Source organism: Myotis myotis, unplaced genomic scaffold, assembly GCF_014108235.1.
Source record: "Myotis myotis isolate mMyoMyo1 unplaced genomic scaffold, mMyoMyo1.p scaffold_m19_p_13, whole genome shotgun sequence".
Taxonomy (NCBI): Eukaryota; Metazoa; Chordata; class Mammalia; order Chiroptera; family Vespertilionidae; genus Myotis; species Myotis myotis.
Genome location: NW_023416317.1, coordinates 2,847,515 through 2,860,501, shown reverse-complemented (window position 1 = coordinate 2,860,501; position 12,987 = coordinate 2,847,515). Strand labels below are relative to the sequence as shown.

The window sequence follows — 12,987 nt, the reverse complement described above, 5'->3', positions numbered from 1 at the left end:
AGTAATCCATCTTCTGCCTAAGTTTTCGTTCCTGCCTCTCAGAAGCCACTGCCTGCTCCCTGAGGCCAGACCCCAGGGCAACCTGCCTGACCCCCCGGCTCAGAGCGGGCCTCCGGTCGGTCAGGGCTGCACAGCTTGCGGAAAGGGACCGCATGCTTGCCCTGCGGCCCTGGCCTTTCCCTCCTCTCCTAGGCAGCGAGCACACCTTTGAAAGGAAACAGCCCAGGTTGTTTATTTGTTGCAAAGATGGTGCTAAAGGTTGAAAATTTAAAAGTTTTGCACTTTTCTAATGGAAAATACATAATCCTCCCATTAATTTTTTAATGAACCATCTATTCTTTGATAGATGGCATTCATGTTTCATTTGTATTTTGGTTTTCTTTACTGATTAAAATGTACACTTAGATTTTGCCTTGAAATCCTGGGACTCATTCAGTGACTGATAGTGAGGGTCTACTCTGTGCCAGACACTGTACTAGGTAAGGAGAAACTCGGATAAAAGCCAGTTTTCTAGCAGCTTCTAGTCCAGTAGCTCAGTGAGGAGACACTGAGGGCCCATACAGCAGGCGCTACGGCGGGAGCTGTGGGAACAGCAGTGAGCACCCGCTAAGGCTCCAAGGTCTTCTCAGCGAAGAGCCATCAAGAGCTAATCTAGAGGAAGAGCAGGAAGATGCACATTTTCTTCTGTGAAAAGTTAAAACTTTCTGTGAAAAATTGTTGTCAAGCACAGCACCTGGTGTCCCCGGGAGAAGAGGAACTGGGGGAGGGCGGGGAGCAGTAGCCAGGGCACAGAAGGAAACCTGGACAGCCAAGGGAGGCGAGTGGGTAAAGGAATTCCATGCGCCTGACAGGAACGTTGGGCATTCAGGATGCTCTGTGTTGGCACATACTGGTGTATCTGCTCCTTCAAATGCGCCTGAGGAACATCTGCACCATCTTTAGCTCACAAGATGCATGTTGGTGACAGAGGCTGGCTGGATGCAACCGAACCAGTAGGACTTCTCTCTGGACCACAGGCACCTGCATTTCCCTTCTCCTTGTGTCAAGGTGGGGTCACTCAAATGGCTCTGGCCAAAGAGATTTGGACAGAAATGTGATGTGCCTCACTTCTGGGTTTTTCACCTAAAATCTGCCACACAAGTCTCCTCATATTGTTCTTTACTTAACCAATAGCTTTCAGCAAAGAATGCAGTAGAAACTTCTGAGGTGCCCCCTGGGGTGACAGAGGTACAGGATGAAACCAAGCTGCATCCCTCCCGGCTGGATAGCTCAATTGGTTAGGACATCATTCTAGCCAACAAATCAATGTTTCTCTCTCTCCCTCTCTCTTCCTCCCTCTATCTCAATCTAAAAAAAAAAAACAAAAACAAAAAAAAAAACAAAAACAAAAAAAAAAAACCAAAAGACCACACACCAATTTCCCTTCAGTATAGAACAACAGACATGTTTGTCACCAGGATGTGCTTTCATAACAACATGTATTTGTTGGGCTGATATTAAACCCTTATTTTTGACCATTAGAACTAGTAGTTGCTTCTCAAAACCTCTATCAACACATTGTTACCATTAGGTCAATAACAGATGCCTCATGTATAAACACACTTTAAAAAAAAACTCTAGCCAAATGGACATTTGAAATAGCAACAGAAACCTCTCTTGAAGTTGGCTGATAGCGGCTGACCTGTGGTAACGGCGTGCTGTACTTGATGAGTCAAGGATCCTAGTTTTCAGTTGGCTTCCTCTTGTAAGTGCTGGTTTATCTCTGAAACCATGCCTCCCGTTCTTTCCACCTACTTAAAATTTGAAGAGAATGATGAACCCAAGGGCCAAATGTCTACTTAAATATGAGGTGCTTCGTGCCCACCTCACCTTGCTGTGCTATCATCCTCCTTCCAGGTGGGAGGAGGGGCTCTGAACACCAGTTCTCATCAGAAGTCTTCAACCTGATCACACTTCCCTGCCTTTCCCTGCTCCTGGGAGCTGGGTGACCCCTCGGAGGAGCATCAGCCATGGGGCACAGTATCTGGGTTGCGTATCTTCCCATTGCTTTGCATTTGCAACTAGTACCTTCTTTTTTTTTTTTTAACCATTTCTGACAAAACAGCCTCATTGTTATCAACTGTAAATGTATGAAAACACATGGGGGCTGTTAAGTAAGTGTGTCATGCATGAAAATGTCATTGCCTGACCAGCTCCAATTGGCCAGTGAGAGAGGTTTCATGGAAGGAAACAGCAGTGCCCACAGCGAGCTGCACAGGGCAGCACTGCTCCTTTAAGGGGGCGAGGGCTCCTGCCCCTCCTTCATCTGCACCCAGCGGGCCTGCTAGACAGGCAGCCCAGCCTCTGCCTGGGATCCAGCTGTCAAGGCAACCTCACATTCTTCCGCTTTGTGTGAGCTCAGCTCTGCCCAGCGCTCCCAGCGCCTTGCCTTCCCCAGGGAAAACTCTAGAAGCCTCCCTTTCAAAGCGCATCACCCCCACTCCTCAGGCCACACAAACGGGTCCAGACTCCGAATGCGGCGCTGGGGGTCCCCTCTCAGTGGGCTCTGAGGACAGACTGTGGCCCTTTGGATGCTGCTGAGCTAAATCTTGCAGAATCCTTTTCTGGTTGGTCGTGAATTAAGTTGATTTGTGCTTAATCAGTGAAACACACACTGACCAGAGAGAGAGGGAAAGAGGGAGAGAGAGAGAGAGAGAGAGAGAGAGAGAGAGAGAGAGAGAGAGAGAGAGATGATCCCACGATCCCACTACTCTCACTTGCCCACTTGCCGATTTGGACCAGAAGTCACAGAATAAAATAAATTCTCCTCCTCTGGAAGAACCACACAGGCCTGGTGCGATGTGCGTGCATGAGTGTGTGTGTCTCCTTCCTTCCAAAACGGATGCTGCACCAGTAATAGTCCTGCTGCCTGACAGCCACTCAGCGCTGTGATCCCAGCGCCTCGCTGCCCACTCCTCCCCGGCCCCCTGACCACTAATAACACTGCCAATGGCCAGGGTCTTTGTTTATTTAGTTTTTAAGATTTATCTTCATTGTGAAAGTATTACAGACGGGCCCCTTGACCCTCCAGCCCACACCGCCCTATTCTGACATAATGAACTGGGGCTGCGCTTCCAGGGTCCCAGGCTTTCACCCAGAGGTGCCCAACTGCATGGAGTCGCCACACAGGGAAGAGTAAACATTGATCTGCTTTCTGAGAATGTGCACTGTGTGAAATGTTAATGCTTTTAAACAGCTCTGGACACACAAAGTAGCTATTATCTCCCCTATTATTATAAGATATAAAATCTCAGCAAGCATCTCCTCATCACCTTCATCCTCATGATCGGCGAGTGTCCCCTGTAGTCACACCAGCATGGGACTGGCCTCGGGGATGACAGGCTAAGACAACAATGTGGATTATGTGAGTTCCTAGGGGGTGTAGAGGGCATAGATCACATACAACAGTCATGGGAATACCTATTGTTTTGTGGATTTCTAATAATGAATATTTATTCCCCAGTGGGGGCCTCACTTGTGACTATTAGGTCAGAGGTTTTCCACTTGTCTCCCTGAGTGATTCATTCTTTTGTGTGGAGACAGAGAAAAAAATTGACATTTACAATAATAATCGGCTACAAATGTTTGTAGCTATGAACAGGAAGGGACTCTTTCCTGAGAAAGCTTGAGTTTTCCTGAGCCCTGGCATAGGAGAGTCAGAGTTAAATGCTCTACGTAAGGAAAAGCTGAAACTTGTGGTTTGGGTCGTACTGGTGAGGCTGGAGGGAAATAGAAGTATAGCAATTGGCAGGAAGCAAGGTATTGCCATGGAATAATGACCAATGAGAATGGCTAAGTAACACAGTTAACAATATGGCTATCTAATATTTAATTTAAAAGATTATTGATTGATTTTCAGAAAGAGAGAAGCGGGGGGGGGGGGGGGCAGGGAGACTTGTTGTTCTCCGTACTTATGCATTCATTGGTTGATTCTTGTATGTGCCCTGACAGGATTGGACCTGCAACCTTGCCGTATCTGGACAACACTCTGACCAACTGAACTATGCAGCCAGGGCCTCTAATATTTAACTGATCACTTGCTACCTAGTACTTGGATGGTAAAGCCCTTCTCCGTTTTGTTGTCTGACTTTTGTCAAATTTTAGTAAAAATGTATTACATGCACAGTCTATCATTGCTGGTACTAAGTAGACAGGGACTGAGGTCATATCCAGTGAAGCCAGCTGAGGCCCCAGGTAGATCTGAGTAAAATGTGGAAAGGTATTTGCAGTGAGTGACTTGGGATCAGGTATGAGACAGTCCCACTTTTCTCAAGGATCTCAGACATACAGCTCATGCATTTGTTCATTTATTAAGTTATTTATTCAACAGACGTTTATTGAACATCTACTGACTTTACAATGTCTTTGCCATGGACTTTCATGGGATTGGAATTACAAAAGTGGACAACACTGGTAAGATCCCGACTTTGTGCAGCTAATGGTTACAGTAATGGGAGGCACACATGTCTACTTTGCAGCATCCTTTGTGATCGTCCCCCAGACTAACTTGTCTGTGTTCTTCCCCACTTCTTCCTTGCTTCCTTTGTTGTATTCAGATTAATTTCTTTACTGGCTCCTAGTTTTTTGTATTTTGCCCAAGTTGTTCTCACATGTAATGCCTTCCCATTTCCCACCTAGTCGGTCAGATCTTGCCAACTCTTTAAAGCTTGCCTGGGACAGCCTCAGCCTGAAGAAAACGGAACTTTTTCTTCTTATGGAAAGAAAATGGAGTGCAGGACATGGAGTGCAGCCTGAGCATCACAATTTGCAACAATTGCTCTGACAATTCTAATGTGTAGCTGGAGAAGTATGTGAACCATTGTCCAAAAGGGTACAAATAAAACTTTATTGGTATTGTTTCCTTTGATTGCATTTTGCTGCAAAATGTCTCTGTTCCTGTACATTTTCTTCTGTTTCTATTGGAGGAGAAGGACCCTCCTGTTCCTGTACATTTTCTTCTGTTTCTATTGGAGGAGAAGGACCCTCCTGTACATTTTCTTCTGTATCTATTGGAGGAGAAGGACCCTCCTGTACATTTTCTTCTGTTTCTATTGGAGGAGAAGGACCCTCCTGTACATTTTCTTCTGTTTCTATTGGAGGAGAAGGACCCTCCTGTACATTTTCTTCTGTTTCTATTGGAGGAGAAGGACCCTCCTGTTCCTGTACATTTTCTTCTGTTTCTATTGGAGGAGAAGGACCCTCCTGTTCCTGTACATTTTCTTCTGTTTCTATTGGAGGAGAAGGACCCTCCTCCTTTTAAAGATGAGCCTCTGCATCAGAGTTTGCATCCCTATCTCTTTACCAGCCACAGGAGGTGTCTCTCCACCACCGGCCCTGTTCCCTGTATTTTCAGTCTCGCTCGACTGACTCCTTCCTCCCTCTGCATGCATGTTCAGGGGGTGCCGGGGGTGGAGGCGGGGAGCTGTGAGCCCACAGAATGAATGCAGGCGCCTGCATGGCCACACTGAGCCCACATATCGCACGAACGAGCGCACTGTTTTTAACCTTTCTTAATCTAACATGTGTGCAGCCACAGGCGGTCAGCACCTCAGGTAAAACTGCACCCCCAGCATGCCCTGGGTATGCCGATGTTTAGGGGCTTGAGCCAGTGCTCTGGCGGCTGGAGGGTGGCCGTGGGCAAGGGTGGGCTTCTTCCTTTCCACCTGGCACCAGCAGCGCCCAGCAGTCAATTCGGGAAGCTATTACAAAGACCGCCCAGGGGGTTTTGAATTGAACTGGGAAATCCTAAATCAGGGAAGTTAAACAGAATTATGCCTCTGTGTGTGTGTGTGTGTGTGTGTGTGTGTGTGTGTGTGTGTGTGCGCGCGCGCGCGTTGCCTTGGGAGGGTTCTCTCCCCCCTTTTCTTCAGGAAGGAGAGCTCCGCTTTCCAGTGCAGGGCCTATTCCCTTGGCGGGTGGAGTGGCCTCACCCAGCCCTGCTCCATGCATGGAGCCATGGCCTGAGCCCTCGGCTCCCCAGGCAGGCCTCTCTGCAGGATGGTCCTGAGAGCCAGGCGCAGCAGCAGGGCTGGGACCTGAGACTAGCATGCTGGGATGAGTGTTCTCTCCTTTGCCAGGTGGGAAGGGGAGACAGGCTTGTGACTGACAGAAGCCATCTTTCTTGCTGTGTGTAAAAAGCCTGAGAATAAAGCAAAACTGGGGGCCAAGCCGCTGAGCAGAGAACGTAACGGCGGGCACTGAATTACGGCCTAGGGACCTGGCCTTCCCTGCTGCTAAAGCTGGTCTCCTGGACATCCTAGATACGGGGACCTACACTTCCCTTTACCCATGGTAGCTATGATTTATAATGGAATGAGACTCGCAAAATTATCTAGGTGGTTTACTTTATTTTAAATACTTCTTCTGATTCTGTACACTCCCCATATTTTCTTAGAGGGTGTATGCTGATGGAATTCTCTGAGAAAAAAAAAAGAAAGAAATTCTCTAAATGTAATTGTTTAGTCTCTGGTTTCTAACTCCCAAAATGTTCAGTGTGGAAATGTTCAATCTTGTGAAGGTGCCAAAAATGATCTATAAAAATGGCTTAAAATTGCAGGGTGGATCTCATGCTAAAATGACTGGCGAGAAACAGAAAAGCTGAGATGTGGTTTCTGCTGACCTGGTCTTTCTTCAGTTCTATTCAATTTCTATCAGAGAGAAGAAGAAACAGGAATATATATATATATATATATATATATATATATATATATATATACACACACATATTCAGTACCTACTCAAGTACATTATTTTGTGAAATGTATACCTGTCATACACATATTGTTATCTTAATTAAAAGTATTTAATAATATGAATACCTTCAGAGCTCCATTTTTGCCAACATCACCGAGCTGGATAGGTCTAGTAGATCCAAGGTGAGAACTCAGTTGGGTCTGAGCTCCAAAGCCTCCCTCCCCACCATCCATCACGCTGTGTAATTGAGATGAATATTGCCTCTCTGCTCTGTTCTCAACTCTTAGTCAACTGTCTTGACTTTCATGGCTTGGGATTATTGTTTTTGGGAAAAAAACCAATTATTTTCTGGGGAGAAGTATATTGCTATTGAGAGGCATGAGCTTTTAATTTGGAGACATGAACTCTAGTCCTGGTAAGAGCTCTGTGACCTCAGAGCTCAGGCCTCTGAGATCCTACTTTCCTCCTCCACCGAAGGAAAGGCATGAGAACCGATCACCTCTCAGTCCATTCACCACTCTCCTCTCCCAGGTGCTTTGCTACAACCCTGACTTCCCTTAGGAGAGATTTCAAGGTGCAGGATGACTGACTCAACCCCGTGTTCCCCAACAGCAAGCCCGCTGGCTGGCAAAAGGTGGTCAATAAATACTGAATAAAGTCTATTCGCTTTTGTGTAGGGAAAACTATATTTTTATTTTGTTATGTTATTTCAACCGAACAAAAAAGTAATCTTTGAAATTGCAGAAACTACCTCTAACTTTTCAGGTGAAGAGTACAATAGAGTTGGTAATAGATTTGAGTGCTACAATGTTCTATATCATCAGCATGGATTTTTAAAAAAAGGCTTTCCTTTAATTCGAAGTTTAAGCAAAGAGTTAACTCAGATTTTAAATATAGGAGGTGTACTTTTGGAGTGTAAAACGGTAATTTTTGGTGGCCATTGTAAACCAGCTCTTCAGGCCAGAGAGCAGAGCCAGTGTGTGAGCCTTCTGTGTGAGTGAAGCCTTCCTTAAGCAGCTTTTCCTATGTGATTTCATCCTGGGAAAGAGAAGCAGTAGCTCAGCCAGAAGCAAGAGGAAAACAAAAAGGAGTCTGTGGCCAAAGCAACAGAATTACATTTTTTTAAAAAAATCTTTTCACTTGTGTTTGTGAAGGAGAAGTAAGGAACATGATTTTTGTCTTTGTTTAGACATTGGACAATACAAATCACAAGAACATAAATTTTTTAAGTACTATTTTTTTGTGTGCTCTTTGGAATTTGGACCCTAATTAAAAAATATGTGTTTCCTAGCCCTTCTTCTGTGAAAATCCTTGGCAATATAAACAGATGCACTGGTTGGCTTTTAATTCTGACACCAGACTGTCTGAAATAATAGCTCTAAGGAAGTGTGAATTCTTCCATTCCTCCAGCTTTAATTATAAGCACTTAATCTGTTTCTCTTTCTATTGCTGACTGTCGTGCCCATCCGGTTTAGTTTTCATCTGGTTAAACATGGTACACCTAGAAGACCCTCATTCTGAAACGTTTATTCCCCATGAGAAGACAGAAACAAGCTAAATTTTTGAGATGCTTTTAGACTCTAGGGCACGTCACTGTAAGCTAACAATTAAAATATTAAGTGGTGTCCTTAAAATTTCAATAATACAGGCCTAGACGATGACAGAGTTAAGATCTTGATAAGCAGTTTGAAAACATTGAATATTTCTCATAAAAGTTGATTCATCATATGAAAAATGATCCAAGTTAATAGCTTACTAACTCATCTGGACCTTTCACAGTCCAAGATATTCTTCATTTCCTACGCCCACTGTTTCCCACCATGTCCCACCATTTCCCACCTCGTAACCGAATTGCTGTCACGGCGTTCGCAGGCCGGACCGCCTGGAGGCCTGCCGCTGGAGTGGAGGAGGCCCCACACAGGGCACAGCAGCCAACAAGTCTTTGGTTGCTGGGCGTGGTGAGATTTTGAAAGAAGAGCTAGTTTGATTTTCCTGAATATTGTCACATTTTCACTCTTAACATTTCACCAGGTACAGATGTGTTTTTTCCTAAGGGGAAAAATAAAATCAAACAAGGGCAAATCGCTGCTGGAAATCACCGTGAGCCTAACAAAGACAGTCTCCCGCTCTTCCTCCAGGTGGCTTCTGGAGTCTGTCTCTACACTTCGGAGCCTAGTACTAAACATGCTTATACCCGCTTTGTAAATATAACGGACATAACGACTATGGCTAAAATGCAATGGGCTCTATATCAGGAATTGTTAGGTTCTTTATTTTTATTATACCCATTTTACAGGTGGAGAAACTGAAAGTCTGATAGGGTTATTTGCCCAAGCTCACTCAGTTTGTAAGTAGTAGAGATAAGCTTAGAATTGAGGTCTGCTTGATTCCAATAACCCTGTGTTCAAAACTCAAAACAAAATATAACATTGGTTTAGGGCTTTAAGTGTATTACCTAAATCTAATAGCACCAGAAGAAAAAGTTCTTCAGAGTGTAATGACTGAAGTAACGATCCTAGATGCTGGAAAGACTTGAGGTAAGGGTAAGAGCCAATGCTGTGTATTATTGTTTCTGACATTTTTACATGGGTTATAGAAAGGAGACTTGACAAATATGTTTTTCCTGCAGTGAAATTAGAGACTCAGGATTTGGCTTTATGGACAATCTTCCTAACTCTCTTTACTTATCATTTAAGCAATCTCCCCTAAAATCAAGCTGCCTATGATAACTTCTCCTCAGGAATGGGGGAAATGCATGCCGACACCCCTTTGATCTTTTTGTAAACACGCAATTCCTATTTTGTCCATTTTTTACATGCTCATCGGTAGAAATGTGAATGTGGAATTAGACTTCTGACCATATGAAATCTCAGGGCTCTTGGGTTCCTTGACCAGGCTTTGGGACAATAGCTTGACAGCAATGATAACTCTATGTTGTTTCCTGTTTTTTTACATTATTGGTCTCCTTGCAATCCCTGCCAAAGCTTCCCTCCTCTACTGCATTAGTAATGCAAAATGAAAGTCATGGTGCCCATTATATCTGTTAAATGGTTTCCATTTTAACTTGAGAAAAATGTATTGACGTTCATGTGTTTGGCATGGAAAGTGTGTATATCTACGGAAGATAGCAACTTGTCTGTTGGAATTACAGTACATTATGTATAATGCTGCTTTTAGCTGCACACGTACATTTTCTGGAATCTTATTGTGTCAGAGATTGGAAAGTTTACACAAGCATTGGTAATCTAATTTTTGTCTGGTGGGTGGCTGTGGAAATATGGAGTATTTGAAAAAGCAAATGTCTTGGCCATCTGTGCTGGGGAGTGGTTTGGTGGCGGGGGTATCTAGTTAGGTGGGGTATAAAGCATCCGTCCAAAAAAAAAAAAAAAAAGGTTTTAAAAATATTGCCCCAGGCCTAAACTAAATATTAATTTCCCAAGAGCAGAAAGATGTTGCAGTTACTGTGATATGGTTTTTAGCACATTTCTGGTTATTCTTTTTAGGAGTCCTAATTGTAAGATGCAGGATCTGTTTTATCTTTCTGCTGCCGCTTTACAATAATCCTTCTCTAGACGATATTATTTCCTATGTCTTTTGTCTTCTGCAGACATGAGTCTCTGGCTCATGAACCTCTTGTTAAGGTCTGTTGAGGATTAGGGACCGTGACACAATTTTTCTTACTGAGTCTTTTTATTGGGGATTTTTCAGTTGGTTTGTCTTGGAGGCCTTTGAAACATCTTCTCTCAAGCAATGATTTTCATTTTTCTTTGTTCCCCTCAAAATTGGGGTTGTATTTTGCTCAGCTGTTCCTGGGTGCAGGTTATTTAATAGGCAGGGGAGAGTCTGTTTCTGCAGCTTTCTGCCCTCCTCTCTGAGCTGCGTAAATCCTCCTCACCCGCTGCCTCCGCTGAACTGTGTTGCAGGCTTTGTTTTTCAGCGTTAAGTGTATGCCAGGCACCCCGGAGAGCAGGGTTTCTTACCTGCAGCACTGCTGTCATTTGGGTAAACCCTCGTCCAGGGGGCTGTGCTGTGGGCTGTGAGCTGTGCCACTCAGCCTGCTCACCAAACAGCAGGGGCACCTCCCCCAGTGCCTCTAGGTTCCCCAATGTCCCGGGACGGAAACCAGTCATTCAGAATCACTGGTCAAAAGCAAGGGTGAAAGGCCAGGCTGGCGTGATGTGAAGGAATTTCCATACAAAGCACCGGGCTCGGGCAGTGACAATGCTGAGAGCTTTGTGTCCTGGCAGATGGAGGACCCGTACCCCGTCCCTGGAGAGAATACTGACATAATTGTCCATAGTTTCCTAGACTGAGTAGTGGAGGAGGTAAGGGTCACCTTTTAACTGCTTTGCTTCTGATCTGCTAATTACCTCCTCACCCTGTGATGCTTTTATCCCCGCTACGCAACTGGACTCACAGAAGGAAGATTCTAATTCTGTGCGGATTTTCTAGCTTAACTGCTTTTCTACCCTCACCTCCTGCTCTTCTGTGCCCCCTCGGGTTTTCTTTGGCTCAAATGGGAACATGGAGCCCGGTTATTTCTTTAAGCCACTTCCCCACCTAATAGTACCCTCTCCTCTGAGGCCAAATTTAACAGGATGCTCTCTCCTCTGAAATGCACTCTGGTAAAGAAGCAAGCCACTGCCAGGCGCCTCCCCTGCCCTCACCAGCAGCAGCCGCGCACCACCCACTGCAGTGTACGCGTCCTTACCTTAACTTTTGCCAAATGCCTCTTTAAGCGAATTACATCTATTATATTCAAAGGCAAAATTACGGGCCTATCAAAGGGGCATCTATTTGCTCCTGAAATAGCAATGAAGATAACGGGCAAATGAATGAAGTAATCAAATGTATCTGATGATAGTAAGATGATTTCTATTTTTTAAGATGCTGTGGAAGCTGCGGAGGTATGCTAAAAAATCTATTTGATCAATATATGGGCTTTAAAAAGAAGAGGAGACAAGATTGACTGATGAATAAAATGAAACTGACACAAACAGGCTGACATCCAGCTGTAAGTCTCTTTAGGGCAAATGCAATTAACTTAGAATAATAGACTCCAATTTGATGGTTAGAAATGCACTTTTATTAACAATCACAGGCTGAGTCATTATGCTGTTATGAATAAAATGGTACTTATATTGTGTGCATGTGTGTGCATGCATATATAAACACATATGCATATGTCTCTGTAGGTACATATCTATGCTCTGCTCACATTCTTATATGCTCTGGTTACAATTTGGGTGGAAAAGTTGATTTCTAGAATAATGTACTTTAAGAAGGAAATTCATTCATAAACTGTCCCCAGGATTATAAATTTTGAAAATTCTCCCAAATTACATCTATAAAAATCATGGTACTCACGGGGGGCTGTTAGACATGAAGTCCATGAGCCCTGGTCCCAGAACGTCACGCCCTTTGGGGATTTGGAATTGTGATCAGGGATTTACAGATTTCATTTTGAAGAGGAGAAGTCATTACTAGAAACCTAAGCTCATTTCCTCTCCTTTAATAGCTATTTTAAATCATTCATTTAGAAAATACATTAACTATTTAAGGTACTTGCAATGCATTTCTCTTGGCATTGTCTGCATTTTTAAAGAGATTTTTCTAGAATTATTTCCAAAGGAGATGAGAATTAGAAAAAAAGAATAAATGATGTTGTGGTGATATAAGATTACTTTTTGGATAGCATTTTCCTCTCTCATTGCCTAATAGGAAGTGACTTAAACTTTAACAAATTGTTAGAATATTAACAAACTCTTTTAATGCTATAAAGATGACAAAAAGTGTGACCCTTGCAACATTACAAACTGGACTTTGAATGTGATTAAAAAATGGCATATGGTTAATGGCCTGACTAAATACATTTGTTAATAATTTAAATAGAAAACAGTTGTAATTCTGTACTACCTACTTAATATTGATGGCAACTTTAACTAGTAATTTGGTAATAGGGGGGAAAAAGGTAATAGTAAAAACTAAATAATTTTTATAAAGTATTCAGATACGGAGTTGTGCATAACACTGCCAAGTGCTTTATATATATATATTTCAAATGCAAAATAAAGCTCCCGGTTATGTAATTGCTATTCTTCAAAAGGACATCATGAAGGTTGACAATTTAAAATGTACTCTCCTGTCACCATGCAGTTTTTTAAATGTCTGCTTATGGTGTTAAAAACAATCTCTGCAGCGAGGGCTGCCTTTGCCAATTCGGGACCCGGCTTGTTATTAGCGTAGGCAGTGAGC

The 12,987-nt window shown here is 43.5% G+C and overlaps 1 protein-coding gene across 2 annotated transcripts in view; it reads right to left on the bottom strand.

The window, feature by feature from the left end:
* Positions 1–12,987, bottom strand: part of MDFIC2 (MyoD family inhibitor domain containing 2) — a 113,497-nt gene that overhangs the window by 30,480 nt on the left and 70,030 nt on the right. Inside the window, exons 2-3 of one of the 2 annotated variants that reach the window (XM_036333785.1) lie at positions 5,752–5,784; positions 2,994–2,999 (exon numbers count right to left, since the gene is read on the bottom strand). The exons of the other annotated variant lie outside the window; for it this stretch is intronic. Of the exons in view, the coding sequence (XP_036189678.1) occupies positions 2,994–2,999; positions 5,752–5,784 (39 nt within the window). The remainder of the gene's footprint in view (positions 1–2,993; positions 3,000–5,751; positions 5,785–12,987) is intronic. 2 annotated transcript variants of the gene reach the window in all.